This window comes from Rhea pennata, chromosome 1, assembly GCF_028389875.1.
Source record: "Rhea pennata isolate bPtePen1 chromosome 1, bPtePen1.pri, whole genome shotgun sequence".
NCBI classification, from domain to species: Eukaryota; Metazoa; Chordata; class Aves; order Rheiformes; family Rheidae; genus Rhea; species Rhea pennata.
Genome location: NC_084663.1, coordinates 159,213,223 through 159,233,634, shown reverse-complemented (window position 1 = coordinate 159,233,634; position 20,412 = coordinate 159,213,223). Strand labels below are relative to the sequence as shown.

The window sequence follows — 20,412 nt, the reverse complement described above, 5'->3', positions numbered from 1 at the left end:
CCCATGTTTCCATTGCTTTCATTCACTAAATTCAATTTTATGCATTTCTATTGCCACCTCTGTTTCCTACCTCCATTCTTAGTCTTCTTGCTCAGCAGATTCCCCCATACCTTACTGTTTGCTCCTAATTTCCCTCTCTATCTCTTCTGTACCTCTTTTGCTGACACTGCTAATCTTTGTTCCAGTCTGCTTTCTCCAGTCACCTTTTCCTCTGTGCCCAGTTTTTATTGCTTGTGCATTGGTTATATGGTTTTTTCTTCTGATACTTGGGCCTAGCAGGAGTAAAGCAGTGAAGCCATAGAAGTGATGGTCTTATTTTGGGGTTTATAATTGAGCTGATATGCTGCAATTCAAAAATTACAGTTTCAGGGGAAGCATTGTGTAGCTCTAGGTTGGTACATGTTAGATACAGGAATTGTTCTCTAAACATTTACCTTTGAAGTGTATTGAGAGCTACAATGTATAGGCTTTTTTTTTTAATATATAGAACTCAAAGCTATGCAGTTTTCATGAAGATGATAAAGGTGCATCCCAATGCTTTCACGTGGCAGTTAGATTTTCAAATCTCCCTTCCAGATCATAAAGAAGATGTTGCAGCCTTTCATAGGGAAGTCAGTAGAATTTAGTAATGCGGACAAAAAAATGTATTCTTGTTCCTTGCCAGAAATTGCTGCAGATTTTTGGCCAAAATGTTTCTTTCTGAAATCATTTCTTAGCAACATTTCAGCCAAAATGGTCAGAGTTCATCTGAGTTGGAAGAAACAAAAAATACAGTGATGGAGATCGTAGGAATCGGACAATGTTGATGCTGAAGCTCTTCCTTTCCTCCATGTGCTATAGTTGTGTGTGCCAGACCCATGCCTTTGGCAGGCTCTTGCTCTGCTGCTCCCTTGCTCGTTCTGTCTTCCTTCCAACCTTGTCTTTCTGTTGTGGTTGCCCTCTTGTTTCCACCATCTAACCTCTATCAGCTGTAATCACTGTGTATTTTCACACAATGGCCTTTTTGTCACTGTTGGAGCAGCCCAGCTGTTTCACACTAGCTGTCTAGCTTGCATGTGCAGAGTTTCTCCCATTTTAATTTGATGGCTTCTCCTAGCTGATAGGGGAGGAGGGATGTTGTTTAATGAAAAATGTGTATGCTTAAACTGGCATCTTTATTTTGATGGTGGTAGGCTTTACAAATTGTCGATTTATAATGGACATACTTCTGAGTAATTTAGGCTCTTTTATGTTAGTTTTGTAATCCTCAAGGATTGCTGAAGTGCTACATTGATGGAAAATCAGCGTAATAAGCAATAAGCAAGAATGAAAACAAATTTTGTGATTTTAAAGATAACAGCAATTAATAAATGAATACAGATAAATAATACATGTTAATCCTAGGATACTGAGAGCATGAGCCTCCTTTCTTTAACAGTTAAACAAACCAAGAACAAAACCAGCCAGAATATGATGCCTTTGGACAAGATAGCAGCAACTTTAAGGTAAGATAGAAATAGACCCCCTCCTTTATGCAGCTAATGGATTCTTCCCAGCCTTGGCAAAGGTAAACTTTCTGAAATAAGTGAGATAATGGAAGGGGAGAGGGAAGGACCAAGGGATTGTTGTTGCCTGTTAAGATCAGTCCGTCTGTCAATCCACCAAGCCAAGTCCATGGGTGAGATCAAACCATGTTGGTCCATTGTGTGAGATACATCTGGAATCTAAACTGAACTTAAATTGCTTTGACTGTCCCCATGGAATACAAATACTCATTACTTGTTTTATTGTAATTTATTTAATAAATCCCTATTCTCATTAAATGGTTTTGCTTTGTAAAAACATGCTTGAAATAACTACAGAAGTGCCAGGTGACCTTAAGAATAAATGTTTATAGGAGCATTACTGAGTATGATCATTTGGATCTATCATGCAATTCAGATTCTCAGCAGAAGCTGCTTGAATGGTTGAAGGTGAAAGTTTAGCATTAGTAATGCTTTTCAGAATAGGTAGGAAGTTGATTATTTTGAAAATGGTAGTCAGAAGTAGATTTGGAGTTACATACAACTCTGGCATTTTTCAGTCATCTGGAACTATTAAATCTGCTTTACTGAATTTGCAGAGCTACTTTCTTAGGATATACGCTATCTTTTATTCTTTAGCTGTAATTTTTTAATGATGTCCATTAGTTTATCATTTTAGCAAGTTTAACTCTGGTGTCATTAGCTGAAGTGATTAACAGATGAAATAGCTTCAGAGCATAAATTCCCATTTGGTCTTCTAGAATTCTATTTCATCTCAGTTGTATACTTTCCTAATTACCAGCATATTTCTGTGTTTAGAATTACAATTTTAAAGCATGTATTAATCATCATCTCTAGATAAGAATTAAAAATAACATGGGGTGTCGTGATCTATTATTTCTTCGATATCTAATAAAGTGTGTTCTCTTTTGTCTCTCATTTAGGCCTAATTATCTCTTTAAAATGTTAATTCAAGAATTACTTTAATCCACCTAACAGACATAGGCGGATTTTTAAGTTTGTTTTGGGTGTTTTTTTTTTTTTTTTTTTTTTTTTGGCTAGTGAAATCAACACTGACATTGGAGGTTGCATTTGAAGTGGAACATAGCACTCTGGTTCTGAACCTGTATCAGTGGTGCCTGTCATTGCTACCGATATTGAAGAAAGCTCAGTGCAAATTTTTCAGTTTAGTTTCATCCCTAAGAAAAATCCAAAAAGCAAATAGCAGCACTGGAAACTCTGGGGACATTAAGATTTAGGTACAGCTTCATAAATTGGAATAACCTCTGAAAAAATTTTACTATGTTAAATCTTTTTATAATGGCATTAAAAACTAATCTGTGCAAAGCACATAGAAGATTAATTAACACAGGGAAGAAAAGAGATGTCTGAGCCTTTCACCTGTAAGTTACCCTTTATCTCCAGCTGAGTTTGCCAGCCTTTAATGCTATTTGTCATCTTCTGGAAGAAGTATCTTGATGTTTTCCTGCACACTGCCCTTTTTTACTTTGAAAGACTCCCATAATGCCAATACCTTGTGTAAGTTTGTTTATCCTCTCCCATCAAAGGATTTAAATATTTGTTTGGCTTGACCATAGGCTAAGGGAATAAAAGATGCATTCATTTAACTGATTTATACTTCCTTTAAGAAACACTTAATTTAAGGGAGAATTAAAACACATAAAATGTCTAATCTCAAGTTGAAGGGCATCTTGAATAACTTCTTCCTAATTAATAATTATTTTATTATTTTCTGATAAAGTGAACGCAGGAAGAAAGTTCTGTGTACAAACTTTTATATGGCTTTATAGTGCATCTTTGTTGTCAGTGCATCTTATATGGCTTTACCCATGCAAGTAGCCATCTTTGCTTGTGCTATTTGATTTAGAGGAATGAAATGGCTTATGTAGACAGGCACTATTTTAATAAATGGTTTCATTATGGAGTGATCATAAGATAATGATGGAACTCTCTACTTTCTTTTACATTTTGAGTCCTCTAAGTTATTGTTGATGATAAAGGAATTATGTGAGTTGCAAGAAAGGAAGGGGAGGGATTGTTCTATTTGTGCCATTTATGTACACGGATGCTTCTTGTGATTTTTGCATGAATATATGCATTTGTGGGGTTTTTTTGTCTTTAAGTATGCTCTATGGGCATTTCTATAAATTTATACATCCTATTTAATCATATTTTAATACATCTTTAAAAAAAGCATAGCATTATTACTGGCTTCGTAGTATCTTAAATCTGTTGATCAGGGAGAGCTCTAACTTACCACTCCCTGCATTTTTCCTTTCCCTACTTGTTCCTTTTGGCCTTTCTAAGGAGATATGTTTTGTGTTAACAACCTCTTGGGTTTAGATAACCTTGAGCTTTAGTACTGTAGGAATTCTACACTGAGTTTCATACTGCCCTTTACCTTGCATGTAAACCATATCCCTAATGCAGTCTGCTGTGCAAAACTAGATTTCCCCCCCCCACACACTTATTCTAATATAAAGCAACTGCTTCCAGAACAGCGGTGATAATCTCAGTTTTGATTGCATGCTTCCAAAGGTAAAAAAATATCTATTGGACTAATAATAATGGTTGCAATATGTTTTATTTTTGAATAAGTGATTTTTGCAGACCTCAGGATAAAACATAAACATTTTTATTTGCTTGGTCCTGAGTTTTTGTTCTGTTTCTGTAAATTTAAAGGTCCTGTTAAAGTTTTGTTAAATCATTCTGCATTGTGTTGCATGACATAAGAATTGGGACTTCTAAAGATGTGAGCTATTAATCGTTTAGATATCACAGATCTAGTGCAACGAAACAAAGTTGAATAGGGCCATGACAAGCTCTCAAATTCTTAAACTGTTATTGAAACTTCGTGGTATATGCAGCTTCATAATTTCCTTACCTGTTTTACTGGAAATAGTTCATTTGTGGTTTTAATTGCATGAGACTATTTAAAAGCTTTTTTTTTAATAATCATTCATTGCTGATTGGTAAGGGAATACTGAGGATATCCGAGTCTTTCTCTTCTGATTGTGGAATTGCAGATTGTCTGGTACTTATTATTTCACTGGCCAAATTTATCTTCTATGAAAAGCCTGGTGAAGGTTTTTCTCCACAGAAACAGACTCCCCCCCCCCCCCCCAAAGTGCTTCAATATGCAAGATCTTATAAAAGCTGGATAATTCCATACTGAAAAGAATTTACAAGGCCTACCTTAGCTAAACTGTGCCTGAGTTGCCATCTTTTTCGGTTCTCCCCAGATTCCTAGTGTTTTCAAGGAGGCAGTGAAAAAGCCAATGAGAATATTTGAAATTGCCTGTGTGAACTGCACACTTTTCTGTCTCCACACTATAGATAAGCTCCATCCTCAGCCACTGGAACAACTTCTTTGGTGGCCTCATCTGTCTGCCAAATGTGAGTGTCAATACATCTCCCAGCCTGCATAAAAGCATAGACCTGAAGTGTGGAAAGCACATCATGCTTATCCCGTGTCTTGTCTGTCCTGAGTCCAAGGAACAAGAAGAAATAGATTGTCAGACAAGGGGTAAATTGAAAAACCCTTCTTTTTCCCACCAGTTTTCTTATTAATCAATTTACTGGAGATTCTCTTTGCCATTTAGTGCTGAAACCATAGTGAATATCTTTAACAACAGCTGCTAGCCTTTTTTTTTTTTGTTAGGGAGCCCACTAGCAGGCAGCCCTATGCAGAGAACACAGTTCATGCTGGATTGCATTGGGAGCATTACCAGGTTTGAATTACAAGGCACTATGCTTTCATTGCAGAGTCTCAAAAGCCTTTTGTGGGGAAAAACATGTTCCTAACATGATCAACAACACAACAGCATCATCTTTGTAATTGGCAAGGGAGGGTCACAGTCATCTTGTTTCAAGAAAACACAAATGCTGCCTTCTTTTGGAGAGATACCTTCTTTTTCTGTGAACTATTCGCACCAGAAGCATGCAGATCTCCCAGGCCAAACAGATTCTACATTGAGAAGCTGGATTAAGGGGGTTGGAACCTTTATGTGACCACATTTAGGAAAATCGTAAGTCTTTGAAAACTTGACAGTATATATAGAGCCCTGTTTCCAGGGATGTTGAGGACTGGTGGACTCTTTCACTTCAAGTGGTATTGTAAATGCTCAGCATAGATGGAAATCAAACTCTGAAAGTCTTTGCTACCAATTAAAAAAAAATACCAAATCACTATTTATACCTAACAGGAGTTTTGGGAAATTGAGTAAAAATATGCTCTTTGAGAATAAAGGCACTTCTTTGTACTTTCCGTTTCTGTAATTCTAACAATTCAGGGGACCCGCAGGTACTTTCTCCCAATACTACTCCTATAGTTTTGTGGCTGCCTAAGCTTAAAGTGGCCCTAACCTACTATTGCTTATGTCCCAGAAGAGACCTGTTGATGCAAATCTCAATTCTAGTGTGTTTGGCTGTACAGGTCCTGTGATGAGCAAACTGAATAAAACATAAGTTTCTTTGTTGTATCCCTACCAATGTACCATTTTCCTCAAGAAAAACTATCAGTAAGCAGGGCTTCCAATGGTGTTATGTAAAAGAATTGATTCCAATCATATATTTTATATAATTCTAATGGAATTATATAAAAATTGATTTATTCTGAACAGTCCTCATTTTCCTGAATGTCAAAGTCACAGCAACAGATAAATTGACAATGAAACCAGGGTTGCTGTTGATATGGCCTCATCTTGCTGGTCTCCTAATTTACACCTACGTTAATAAAATAAATGTAAATAATGTACTTCGAACCTCTGCTTTCTGCCTATTTGAGCTTCTTTATTCAGCATTTCTCTACTCCTAAAAACATCAGTTTCTTTTCTACATAACGTGTATGTCAGCAAGGAGAAGGATTTTGAAATTTTGAGCTTTATTAATAAAACCAATGTCTCCAGCAATGGTAGAGATACAGAATATGCTTCTATACCAAAAGTGTATTCAGCTTTTTAACACTTATAAGACATACTTCTATCATCTTTTGTCTGGAAACAATATGTATGAAGAAAAAAAAGGCATGTATTTGATATAAAATGTAATATTAAATTATCTATATTGTTTTTTTTTTTTTTTTTTTTTTTTTTAAAGTAGCAAGTAGTGTAATGGCATGATACCTTGAAAGAAACAGAGAATTTGAAAAGCTACAACCCTCTTTGTTTTATATTATCTGGCTGTGCAGAGTAAAAAATGTATCAAAAGTTTCCATTGTGAGGTGGCTGAAATTCTTTACATCAGAAAATATCAATGCCAAGGGACTCACTCTAAATGGCATCAAAGCTAATTCTACCCGAACAATCCCCACTTTATGGCAGAAAGATCTTATGTTCCTATAAAGAGATCTGCCAAAGCACAAAATAATCAAATATTGAAATTATTAACAAACAGAAGTCTCATAAACTTAATACAGTAGCTGACAGCTTCTTGGATAGAAAGTTTGTCAGACTCCAGGGACTCTAGAGTTTCTTTTCATTAATCACATAATTTTGAATGTTCTTTTTTTTTTTTTTTTTTTTTTTTTTTTAACCAGTCCTACTTGCTTCTACTATCATTAAACACTACCTTTGTTGTTGTTATAACAAGGAAAATCCCCACAGTGAAGATCAATGCACAGCTGGGTAATTACATTTTATATGCATGTTAACAAGCCATGCACAGCTTCAGTTATTTTTCTGGTTATGGAAGCTACAGTGCAAAATTGAGGGCTTTCCCAATTTTTAGAAAAAGTCTTAGATTTTAAACTATCTCTGTGAAAAAGTAGAGACTGTTCATTTTATATAACAGGAGTAAACAGTAAACCCAAATGATCTGTGTTGTATCTCATGAGATCTGTTGTCACAGTATGAGCCTGTCTGAATTCTGTTTTCATAGAATTCTTATTCAGGAACATGCCAAAAATTTTTCAAGACTAATTGATTGGAAAATTAATACAAAAAATATATTTATTTTTCTTTGTTCTGTCATCATTTTATAGTTGTAAAAGATTCAATGTCAGAATTGTAGCATTTCATTATGTGTTTATGGCTTTGACAGCTGGTTTTGTGGGTTTTTTTTAGATATTTTGACCTATCCTAGATACTTTACCTGTGAACTGTCAAATGTATGTGTGTCAGTGTTCAGAGTTGACATTAATGAGTATGATTGCTTTGAAAATTGGTGTAATTGGGTAGACAGAAGGGATTTTTTTTTTTTTTTTTTGGAGTAGAGCAAAATTAAGCTTCTTTTGTCGACTTCAGTTGTCTACAGTGAAGGATTTTTACTTTTTATATTTTTTTAGATAAAAATCAATTCCATTCTAACATATATTGACGAGGAAGGCAGCGGGCATCATTCCATTACCCTTTTCTGCTTTTCCAGTCCTTCCCCGAAACTTTTCTGTTGGGATGTGTAGAGTGTTGCTAGTGTGCATGCCTAGAATTTCCAGTATCTTGCCTCGGCTGAAGAATTAGAATAAATGAATTGTGTCTTTCTGCACCTGCATCCTTTGAAGGACCTAAACTGGCATTCTCATCCCTACACTGACAAACATTTACTAGTGTCAAATTCAGCATAAAACGTAGCAGCCACTCTCACTTTTGCCTATCTCAGATAAGGCAGGTAATTAGAGCACTTCTTGTTGAAGCTCTGCTGATGCAGCCAAGAGTACAAGACTTCAGGAGGCTGGAGAAGGAGGGCCCAAGGAGGACCGTGGTTCCTGGCCTGCCATGAGTTTACTAGGCTGGAAGGAGGAGAGCTTGAGCCTTGGTTTGTACTTCTGGGCACTGCTCATAGAGTTTATCCAGTGACTGGTTTTGACATGACTGAATAAACATACAATTTATGTTTATTTATGTTTATTATATTTATTATGTTTATGTTATGTTATATGATCTTATAATGAAGAGATTATGGTGTAGTAAGTAAAATGATTTTCCGAGAAGTTTGTAAATTTGGGCATTGCTGCTAGGTCAATAACACGAAACCTGCACTCTTCCATTAATTAGAATTTCTTGTTCAACATAAGTTGTAAGACTTGACTGAACTAAAGACTAAACTACATTTTGAAAACTAAATTTAAAAGTATAATTCATTGATTATATCAGCTAAGATCAGCTGCTCTACTTCTTGCAGTCTCTCTGATTCTAACAATACCATCTTTTCTGCAGGGGGGATGAATAATGTAGGTTAGTTTGTTTCTATGGGCATTTATTATAGCCACACAGAACAGTTCCTGGAGAGGTTTTCTATTTCTTATTTAGCAGCAGTGAAAATTGCAATTATTCTATTAACTTGGCTTTCCACTATGGCAAAGAAATTCTTTGGACTGTAAAGAGGAAATGTTTGTTTTCTCTGGCTGCTCTTTGCATATGCTGCTCCAATTATAATTAAACGGGAATATTTACCCATAAAATGGAGCACTTTTAAAGTTTAGTTAAATTGATTTTTAAGATCCATGGTACAAACGTAGGCAACCTGTTTTGTGTTTCGTATAATGTTATTCATTACACAGAACTAATAGACACAGAGTAGTGAATCAATAAAATATCACCGTGCACATCTCAAATGCAACATTATGGTTGTAAGTTCTTCATCAGGAAGAATCTGTAGGGGGAAAAAGGAAACAAAAAGCTAGATCAAAAGCGATGTGGGGAAATAATGCGGAGAAGATGAAAGGGAAGGAGGCGAACAATAGAGTTGATGTAAGTGGAGGATTAAGTAAAGCAGAAGCAATCATTTTTTATGGGACAGATGAAAAGAAATTGAGAATAATTGTTACGGGAGGTGCAAGTAGTGGCAAGTTGAAAATGACATGTATTTAATGGCCATAGGAAAAGCCAGGCTTGTCAGTGATTTGTGCTATTATTCATTTCCAAGAAGTAGCTTCCTAATAGCTCTTGCAGTATCATGTACCGTTCTAACAATGGCATCACAAAAGCATATTGGATTCTTTCAGAAGTTAAAATGCCATGGTAGCATCATTCGGTATTGTTTAGCTCAGAGTAACAATTTTATTTTAAATACTTGAAGCCAGCCAGATCTTCAATTCACGCCTGCTGACCTTTTGTACATGCAATACTGGGTTAACTAACTTGCTTAAAGGTATGTTTACAGGCATGTAGCTCACTACTTGCTTCAGCTTATAACATGTAATGTTTATTTCACTGTGCAAAAAGATCCCAAAATACAAGATAAACTGAAATTATTGTTAGGGCAAAATTACACCTGTTTTTAAGCATACTAAATGCTGTTAGTAATGTCTTAGCGTTAAGGAAAGCCTATCTTTCAAAACCCTTTGGGAAGAATTGGGACTGGGGTGTTATTTCCTTTCATGATGGTCCTTTGCTGCATTCTGCCTTGTGTAGAGGGTAAAGGCACCCCCACCTTGCTTCTCAGCTCTTTGGGTCTTCACAGTGCCTCGCACAGGAGCAGCGGTCCTGCAAAACATCTGTACACTTCACCTGGGAAAGGCAGCTCAGAAAAATCTGGAGGGGCAGTACTACCTTCTTTCTTGGGCCTTTATCCCATGGCTAATCCAATATGCACCTCTCATCTACCAGTGGGGTGGAAGAGGCCGTTGTTCACAGGGAAAACTGCTCGTTGGCTTCAGAGATTTCTCCTGACTCATCCTGTTTTTTTCTCCTTAATTTTATCCAATTACTCATACCATTCAAGAGCAATGGTTATGACACCTTTTAGAGATTTTCAAATCTTTATTATAATTGCTGCCCTCCCATCTTCTGTTTGCCAAAGTCTATCTGTAAGTGAAAGTGTTAGATGGAGTGATGTCTAGGGTATAATTTTAAACAGGAAGCAGATTTGTAGTGTTATATAAGCCTGTTGTTTAATAGCTTGAATGTTGACCGCTGTGAGTTTTTGGCATTTTCCAGTAGTACATTCAGGATCTCCCTCTGCCCCAGTCCTTATTGCTCTTTCTGTACTGTCCTCAAATTGTCAGCTGCTTTTGAATAATGACACCCTGAACTAGGTAGAAAACATTGTACTAGGCTTTTTATAATCGTTTCACTGCCACTTATGATGTGCTTGATTTTTAACATGTGAATGCAGCTTTGTTAACATGGTTTTTCCTGCTCTGAAATGTTGTCCCTGTCTTTTCAATCTGAGGTTATACTGGCTATTTTGACTTATTGAATCCCAAACTCATTTCTAGTTTATTGGTGTTCTAACTTTACTGGCCTATTTTTCCAGTTTTTCTAATCTGCTTTGGAATTTCATTGAAAATGGCGTGCTGCTTTTTAAACACTTTGTCTACCTTTTCATTTTTAACTTTGCCTGTTTTCTGACTAGTACTGTATTACGTTTCCTGCTGATATACTTGCATAGAACCTCTCTCAGGCATTTTAATAATATTGGGGAAAGCTTATCGTATTTGTTTTGGTTTTGTTTTGTTTCATTCATTCTTAAATTTCCCATTGTGAGCTGCATTGCTGCTTTGGTTTTTAGGTGTAGACTGTCGTAAGCTGTGTTTCTCCAAAGAACACAGTGTGCAGCTATGTTCCGTATTTTCTGTAAACAAGCTTTGCATGTAGTACAGAGGAAAATCCTTAATGTTGATCTTTCATCTTGTACCTTCCAGTCTCCCAAGACATTTCCTACTTCTCCTTTGTGTTGTGATGTCAGAATTAAATCTCTTTTCTTAGGCGAGAGAAAATGAGTTTTACCCCTTTGAGAGCAAGTTAAGATGATAGGCTGAGTGTTCCCCGTAGCAGGTCATCAGAGGTAAACTGCAGTTGTGTGCACACAGTATGTGTGTGTTGCCTTTGTCGCATCTGGTCGAACGACTTTGGCCGTTTTAAGAGCAGAGATGGCAGAGTTTATTCTGAAAATGGGAACATAGCTCATTCAGGAGCGTTGTATTCCTTGCATTGAGCTCATGTCGTCTTCTCTTAAGAGAAGGAGGAACTTCTCCTAGGGAATTTTATTTATTCTTTGATCCCTAGTTGGAGCATCTGTGCACACTGGTGTGGGGACTGTGATAAATGACTGGTCTAGTGGATTTTTACGCAATGACTGTGTGAGGGTCCCTGCCTATATTTCTATGTTTCTTCAACACATCTTAGAGCCTGGCCAGGCTGGGCCCTAGGCTCAGGAGTTGGGCCTTTGCATAGAGTGCTAGGCAAAAGTAGGAAAGCGCTAGTATCTCTGAGGACTGCTAGAGTTTTAAATACTGAAGCATTGTTCCAGATCTAGACTTTCCTCGCATTTTTCCGTCATTGGAATTTTAGTGATATTTTATAGCTGCATTGGAAAACATGAAACAATGGCTGTTAGTCTAAAGGAAGGGTTTTTTTTTGTCCTTTTAAGTTTTCAGAAAAAGATCATAACAAAAGAATCAGGATAATAATTACACACGTACAAGTAGTATTAACAGAGTTTTTAAGATGTCCCAAACACATTTAGAGATAACTCTACAATAGGATTCAATGTGAAATAAGCCGTTTGTGACAAAACCTTTAGAAACAAAAGTATTCATACATTTCTCTCAATATTTAAGCAGGAAAAGATAGTAGAGACTGCAATGTCAGGATGCCCTATTCTTTCGTTTGGTTTTGCTGCCTAAGAGGTAGATCACGTTATTGTTTTGTACTCTGCATTTTCTTCTAAATTGGTATCTCCAGCATTTCTTATTGTTGTAGTAAAAATATGTTCCTAACTTAATATGTGAGGATTTGAATGTTTTATTTAGGATAGTGTAAAATTTACTTCATCCTTGTTGACAACTGTTATAAAGATGTGTATTCTTGATTTGCCAAAAGACTTAATATTCATAGGCGATTAAAATAAAGAGGTTGTTTAGCAGGTGCTGACTGCAATATGTAGTTACAGTATCATAATCCCTTTATGAGGTTTCTCTGTTGAGGAAATTATCTTTGTTTAATGCTAAAGGATGTAGGTAATTTGTTTCTAATGCCAAATTATTTCAGGGTGTGCACTTCACTTTTTCCCCTACACTTACGTAGATCGGAAAACAGTGTTCCAAACAACTGATAGAACAATTTCCATATCAACTTTTATGTGCTAAAATTCAATTAAGATTGTTTAACTCAAAACATAAAAACTAGATTTAATTAATATGGGGTAGTTTTTTTGAGGAAATACTGTTTCTTATTTGATTCTTTTAGCATGGTGAATTTGAGTTTACCCTGGTAAAAGTCAGTAGCAAGTCACTATCACCTTATTAAATGTGAGTAGCTGGAACTATAAGGAAATACCGAATTCCAATAGGCATCTATTTACCACAGTACTTTTCTGCTTTTTGAGTGAATCCATGGTTATGGATTTGTTAACATAAACAATGCAATCCCATTAACTGGGAAGATAAATAGCATTAGATGTAAAACATCTTTTTTTTTTACATTGCTACATGACCTGATTTGTTCTGTTTATGGAAATACTTCAGAACTTTTAATATTCCTCTTTTGTGTAGATGGCTTGTGGCTCTTCTGATACTTGTTCTTCTCCCCGTTGTTTCAGCTTTTCCTCCTTATCCCTTGTGTGCTGGCTGGGCTGTGTTCCTCCCTTTTCTATTTATCACTGACTCCTCTGATGCCATCACGTTCTATTATTCCTTTTTCTGAGTTTATTTTGAAAACTAGAGGAGGGTGTTTCTACAGAGGGAATGTGCTTTTTAATACTCCTGATAATGCCTTGCATTGTGCACAGTACACACTGGTGTTGGTGTGTTTGATAAAAATGCATGATGCTGTCTTGGTATTACCCAAGCACACCCAAGAGAAATGATTCAAGTGTGTGTTTGAGGAGCAGGGCATGGTGGAAGGGATTTGGTGATGGTCTCATTTCTGACCATCTCCTAGAAAGTGTTCAGTTAAAACACTTGCTTTACTTTTGAAGTTAATAAACATGGAAACAAACCAAACAATGGAAATAGGCTTAGAGATATCTTTTTCTGCATCTAGTCTCCTCTTCCCCAGTGCTCATTTTTGTTTAAAAGATTGAGGTTTCTTCTTCTAACTTCTAACTGTAAAAATAAGAAAAGATTTCTTAGGACCACTTTGTTCTGATAACTGGCAAACTATATAACTTTTCTAGTTAACATATCCAGTGGATTAATGCAACATTCAGATGTGTTCCTTTTGGCTGTTTGATTGTAGGGCATACACTGGATCTGAAGCAGATGATGTTAAAATAAGCTGATCTTTAAAAAGAATCAGTTTTAATTCCATAGTATGCTTATTGTTGTCTGGAAGCATCTAGGGGCAGTTTGGGGAAGATATGCAACGGCAGTTAGTTTGCATATAAAGCTTTTAGTGTAAATGGTGATAACCTTGGGCTGGGGATAACCTAAGGACCAGTGCTGACTTATATATCCTGTTGTGACAGCTGAAAGCAGCAGCTTGGAACTGCTGGATGAAATCCATAGCAGTTGCCCACTGTACTTCTTCTTGTCAATACACAATGTCAAATCAAAGACGCTTGTTGTTGTTTTCTTTTTCTTTTTATAATGTTGCCTATTCTAACTGTTTTCTAGGAGGAGAAGATAGCTTTGCTACTGGGCAGTGCTACTGGGGCAGTGCAATAGGAAAATTAATTGAAATCAGTGGCTGACTGTGTCCGTTGTGGTCATCCACCCTATGTAGCTAAGACAAGGTGCAATACTGCCAAGTATTCTTTCAACTATAATAAAGGAGTGCTTTTCGTTCTCATTACCTACTTTGGAGCCTGCTGATTTCGTTGAAGCTCCATAGCAAATCGTAAATGATATGTGAAATAAAACACTTCTGCTCAGTTGATGTACACGGTCCTCATGATTACAAATGCTCTTCATGTTGCTGTGATATGTTGCTTTGTTTAGAGCAGACACAGAAGTCTACCTAATGCATAACTCGGTTTAGCAAGGAAACAGAAATGAGACCACTTGGAACTAAAGAACTTTTCTCAAATAGCCAGTATTAATTCCTACCCCTCTCCCCAAATTAAGAAAAGAAAAATTAGAGACTCAAGAGTTGTGTGTGACTAGTCATTCAGTGGCAGTCAGTGCAGGAATTCATGAATTCATGGCTGAGCTTGAGATCCAGCTTTTGATGATACTCTCTTTCTAGTTAAATCTTTTTGTGTCTTGTGTATCCTTATTGCATAACTTTCACTCTGTAAATATATACATTAGATGAATACTTAAAAAAAAAAAAAAAAAAAAAAAAGTTCCAAAATGTGGTTTTTGCCTGAAGTGGTAGCTTAAATCTGTCCTGTTTCATAGTGGTATAATGATGTTATAATGTCATTATGGAGTTTACACAGTTAAGTGAAATAGGACTTGGGATCACTGTGTGCCTCTGAAGTGAAAAAATGGAAACTTTGCAGCTGAAAGACAGGAATCAGAGTTACTTAGTGCACTCAATATATAGGTATGAATATACCATATCAATATTCATTTTACCAAAGCAGTTTTTACTCCCAACATCATGACACAGATTCTGGCACTACTGTACATACTAGACTCCTCTTTAAGACACACACACACACACACACAAAAGGAGAATATCCCCAACACATTATCTACCAGCCAAGGAAACTTGGAGTGTGGCCCAACTTTGAAAGTGCCAAATATACACGGCAAATGGTGTTTGACTCACCTGCACTGTTTTCCAGCCACCTGGGAGCAATATAAGTACCCAGGCTGGAGTATACTTAGCCTGGCAGAGCCAGGGAGTTCCTGCCTCTGGAGCACCTGGAATAGGAAAGAAAGCTTTGTTCTCTCTCTTTTCTGTTCTACATTGGGTCTAAAACAAACCACATAATCCCCAAACCACTTGTGCTTTTTGTACCTGAAGCCAATGCCAGCAAACTTGAACAATTTTCTAATAACTAATTTCTTTCCTTGCATATTTTTACCTTTTTAAAGGCTTACTTGGTCTAGGCAGGTTACCAATACGAACCATCTCCTTAGCAGTGACCCCCCAAGAAGTAATGAAACAAAGCATTTGCTGCAGCACAGTGTTTTTGCTGTGTACAGCCTCGTAGTAGGTGTTTCAGATAGGACAATAGTCTTGGTGAGTGCCAGAAGAAAGCCCTTGCTGATTAGAAGTGATAAAGGCCATCACTTCCCTCTCATTTTGTTTTTGTTCTGTTGCTTTTGGAGCTGATACCTGTTCCAGACCTCTCTCCTTAATCTGTAGGCTGGCATACTCCCATTTCTAAAGTAAGACATACCAAAGTAGCTAATGGTAATTTGCAGCTGCACATTCTACCTTAAAGAAAAAAGAGAGAGTTTGAATTTGTGGGTATTTGTTTGCTTTATTTGAAGGGCTGTGGGCTATTTGCTATTTGTGTGATTAGGGTCTGCCAATTCTATGAATGTGCTTAATGCTTTGAATATTTGAAAGAAGTGATGGCGCCCTGCGCAATGTCAGAATGTGCATTTGAAAAAAGAGCCTAGCAATTCAGATCATCTGGTCTTGTTCGGAGCGGGTAAAAGGCTGCCTTGATGACACTTAGAGCAAATGAATTTCTCTCCTGCAGTCATGCACTGAATAAATTGCTTGATCTAGTTTGGTACAAAAGGCCATGATCTATAAATAGTTAACAGAGCTTTTTTCAGGACAAGTGATCTATAGACTGGAACGCTCTCTTGGGGTCCTTTAAAAAAGTAAGTGGTAATATGAACAAAAGAAAAGTTTGTATATAAAAAAAGACTCTTCTAATGAGATTGAGACTCAGATATTTTAACTTCCTTTTGAAAGTACCTGGACAACCACTTCAGAAGTCTGAAAAGCTAATCTTGCAGTCAATTGAAGAAGAAGAAGAAAAAGCTCCGTGCCTGTTAATCTGATATGAATACATTTTGTAAACAACTACAAGCTGAAAATGCAAGCTGCAACCACAAAGTATTTAATTTGAATTATACTGCTATCCTACAAACTTAACTGCTTTCAATTTTATTTGTAAGCCAGTGCTTGCAGTCTTAATGCAACATCTTTTTGTTAACGTTTTTATGAGTTTTTTGATATACTGTGCAATTTGCCACAGGACCTATGTGTCCTGTTTGCTCTTTAATGCACTTTTTTTGGTAGCTGATCTTACAGGTTTTTATACTATTGCTAATTGTGATAAGCAAAACCTTGTAATATGTTATAGAGTACTAAAGGAAACGTTGATTTACAATGCTTCTTCATGTGTCATTCTCAAAAGAAAGCATAAGAAATAAGTATCTGCAGAAACAGAAGGAAGAAGCTCCCCCTTTTATGGCATTTGCAGCTTTAATCTTTTTTCAGTGAAATGAGGCTAGTTATCTTGAAAGTTGTGTCAATGTGAATTCCACTGAAACTGCCTGTGCATGTGAAACTTGGGCAGATGAAAGCTACTGCCTTGATGAATTACATTTTTTTAAATTAGCATGGTGGTACAATGTTAAAAAAACACATAATCTGAGTGAGGAAGTGGACAAAGCATTTTTTTTTTTTTTATATAAGTGGAAGAAATTTCTTTCACAGATGCTGATTCTCTTGGGGGACTTTATCCTCTCTTGGGGGACTTTATCCTTCTCTGCTGGAAGCGTAACGTGGTGGGATACAAGCAGTCACGAAGATTTCTGGAGGGTGCTGGGGACAACTGGTTGACACAGGTATTGGTTGATATGGTACAGCAACCCTTTCCCTGACTGATGGTGAGCTGGGATGACAGCTGGATCAGCAGATCCATCTAACAAGGGAAGAACTGGGTGGGGACATGATAATAAATGGCAGCCTTGGCTGCAGCAATCATGAAATAGGATCCTGAAGGGAGTGAAGGAGGAGATTAATGGTGTACAGACCCTTAACTTCATGCTAGCAGACAGTATCTTCTTATTTGTTTATTTAGCTGGTAGGTATAATCCCATGGGAGGCAGCTCTGAAGAGCAAAGTTGCTCAGAAAAACTGGCAGGTCTTTAAGGGCAGCATCTTCCAAGCACAAGAACAGTCTATCCTTGATACTCAGGAAAACAAGCAGATGTATCAGGAAACTGGCTTGCTAAGCAGGGAAATCATGGCAGAGCTTCAGGGCAAAAAGGCAACATACAGGTTGTGGAAGCAGGGACAGGCTACAAAGGAGTAAGTTGGAAATTCCAGGCATGCAGAGTTGGTGTTAGGAAAGCCAAAGCTCAGCTGGAGTTGAGATTTGCCAGGAACGTCAAGGGTAACAAGATCTCTACTGCTGTATTAGTAATCAAAGGCATAGCAAAGGAAATGTGAGCCCACTGCTGAATGGGACTGGGTGATGTAATAACAGAAGACTTAGATAATGCTGAAGTACTCAACGCTATCTTCAGCAACAGAGTCTCTCTAGCTCTGTTCAAGGAGGAAAAGAACGACCAGTAGTGGATGAGGATCAAGTTCAGGGACTGAGGCAGTTCAACCCATAGAAGCCTGCAGGACCAGACATAACGCATCCAAGAGTGCTGAGAGTTAACTGATGTCATAGGGCAGCATAGGCTGCTCTCTATATGCCTTTGAAAGGTCCTGGGCATTGGAGAAGGCAGATGATCGGAGAAAGGCAGATGTTGCACCCATGTTCAAAAATGGCCAAAAGCAAAACCCAGGGAACTTGCAGACTGGTCACCTTCACTTTGGCTTCTGGGAAAATCATGGAACCAGTCCTCTTGGAGCACATTTCTGGGAAGTTAAAGAAGATGATGGTCAGACCAGGTTGCTCAGGACTTTGTCCAATTAAGCCTTGAAAAATTCCAAGGATGGAGACCGCAGAATGTTTCAGGGCAACCTGTTTCTCTGCTTGACTGTCCTCACTGTGAAAAAGTTTCTCTTTCTATCCTGTCTGACCTTCTCTCATTTCAATTTGTGCTTGATGTCTTCTCCTCCTGCCACACAACACTTCAAGAGCCTGATTCCATCTTCTGGATAAGCTCCATGTAGGCACTGGCAGGCTACTGTTAGGTCCACCTGAAGCCTGCCTTTTGTGATGGTGAACAAGACCCTTTTTCCTTACCTGCCTCTCCTACAGCAGGTGCTGCAGCCCCCTTGATCATCTTGGTGGTCCTCCCCTGAACCCACTCCACTTTGTCAATGTCTTTCTTGTACTGGAGAGTCCCAAAAGTGAACACAGTGTGTAGATACGGTTTAACTAGTGCAGAGTAGGAGTAGATGATCGCTTCCTTCAATCTGCTGGCTGCACTTCTGCTCATACAGCCCAGGATGCTGCTATCCTTCTTTATTGCCAGGGAATACTGCTGGCTTATTTCAGCTCACTGTCTGGTTAGGTCCCCAGGTCATTTTCTGCAGTGCTTCTGTCCATCCGGTCATTCCCCTAGACTGTATCCTTGCAAGGGATTCTTCCTTCCCAAGTACAGGACCTAATGATTTGTCAAATTTCATGTGCTTCACATTGTCCTGTTACTCTTGCCTGTCTAGATCCCCATGGATGGCAGCACTGTCCTTGAGTGTATTGGCTGATTCTTGCAATTTTGTGTTATCTGCAAATTTTTTAAGTCATCACCTGTTTCACATCTTGGTCCTGAAAAACGTCAAGCACTTTGTGGGAAAGTAGACCCCAGGTCACTAGCAAGCACAGTTCAAAGAACAAGAGAAAGAGCCTGGACAATAAGATCTGCCCATATGTGAAATCTTCATGAGTTTCTTTGCATTTGTGAGTGGCTACATGTGAAGTACTACTTAGTTGATACCATTTCCTGATGTGGAAGATATGATTCCCTTTTTTTTTCCCGAAGTACTTCAAGACAATGCAGATGAGTTGAAGAAAATTGTATAGGAAGACCAGATGATTGCCATGCCATTCTGCAAATGGCCAGAAATGCTTGTGGACTCAGCCTCCAGGTGGCTGGTCATTTTCATGATAATGAAGCATGTTGTATTTATTAGCTTTAGGAATATTCAGAGATGAAAGACAGCGTTCAAGCTCTCCTGCTGACTGGGAAAGAGCTCTTTTAAATCAAGGGTTAGCAAGGTACTTTATACCTTAAAATGCCTGGAGTTTTATGTATCATCCTTCTAAAGGAAGCCTGAGAATGACCAGCCACATGCAGGTCTTTTTTTTTTTTTTTTTTTTTTTTTTTTTTTTTGCCTTAGGATACACAGGTCTATGAAAAGCAAGGGATAATAACTCTGGCACAAGAAGAGTGTTGCCACTTGTCTCTCTTATTCCATGTGCTGCTCCATTAGCCAGACAGCAGATTAGATGAGAATTTCAAGAATTTTGTGAAAACTGCTCAGGAACCATACACCACTTGGTCCAACTCTATTTGGGTTAGTCTGAGATCACCCCAGACTGTTATTACTTAATACAGCTACTTACAGCTTCACCTTCTTTTGCCATACCTTCCCTTCTGAAGTAATACCTCTCCCAGAGAAATAATCTGCTTTTTTCTTTGGTACAGTAGGTGATGTTTAACAGTAATGCAGGTGAACAGGTTTTTATCTGAGGCAATTAATTCTCTGAGATGGCATCTTTGGGTAGCCTTGAGGAAAGTATTCAAACATATATGCTACCTGACGTTTACCACAGTGACGCTTGCTGCCGTTTCTCCTTCCCTACAAGTTGATTTATAGGTTGCAGTTTGTAGAGTTCTTGCTACTCACAAATTGTGTATTAGTTTTACAGCGGACCTGAATTAACGTCGTCATAACAGTTTGTTGTTTGAATTCTCTACAACACTGAGTGCTCATAAATCTCCTTTGAATAGTAATGTTTGTTTCCCTGTTTGAATGTTGAAGATTTTTCACATCTTCATGGAAAACTGTCTTGATAAGAGAAAGTTTTCAGCAAGACAGGTCTGCAGAGGGTGACTTTTCATTTGGTTCAGCTGGTCGAATAGGGAAAGTCAGTACTTTTGCTGTTGCAAGTGGTAGTATTCAGGAGTGTAAGGAATCGAGGCAGTGGTAGTATAACCCGGTAGTAGGGCCAGGACTCTGAACGAGGA

The 20,412-nt window shown here is 37.7% G+C and overlaps 1 protein-coding gene across 2 annotated transcripts in view; it reads left to right on the top strand.

Moving 5' to 3' along the window:
• Nucleotides 1-20,412, top strand: part of PCCA (propionyl-CoA carboxylase subunit alpha) — a 294,626-nt gene that overhangs the window by 195,634 nt on the left and 78,580 nt on the right. The window contains exon 20 of one of the 2 annotated variants that reach the window (XM_062566814.1): nucleotides 1,418-1,486. The exons of the other annotated variant lie outside the window; for it this stretch is intronic. Coding sequence (XP_062422798.1) covers nucleotides 1,418-1,453 — 36 coding nt within the window. The 3' untranslated portion in view covers nucleotides 1,454-1,486. Of the gene's footprint in view, nucleotides 1-1,417; nucleotides 1,487-20,412 lie in introns of those variants that run through there. 2 annotated transcript variants of the gene reach the window in all.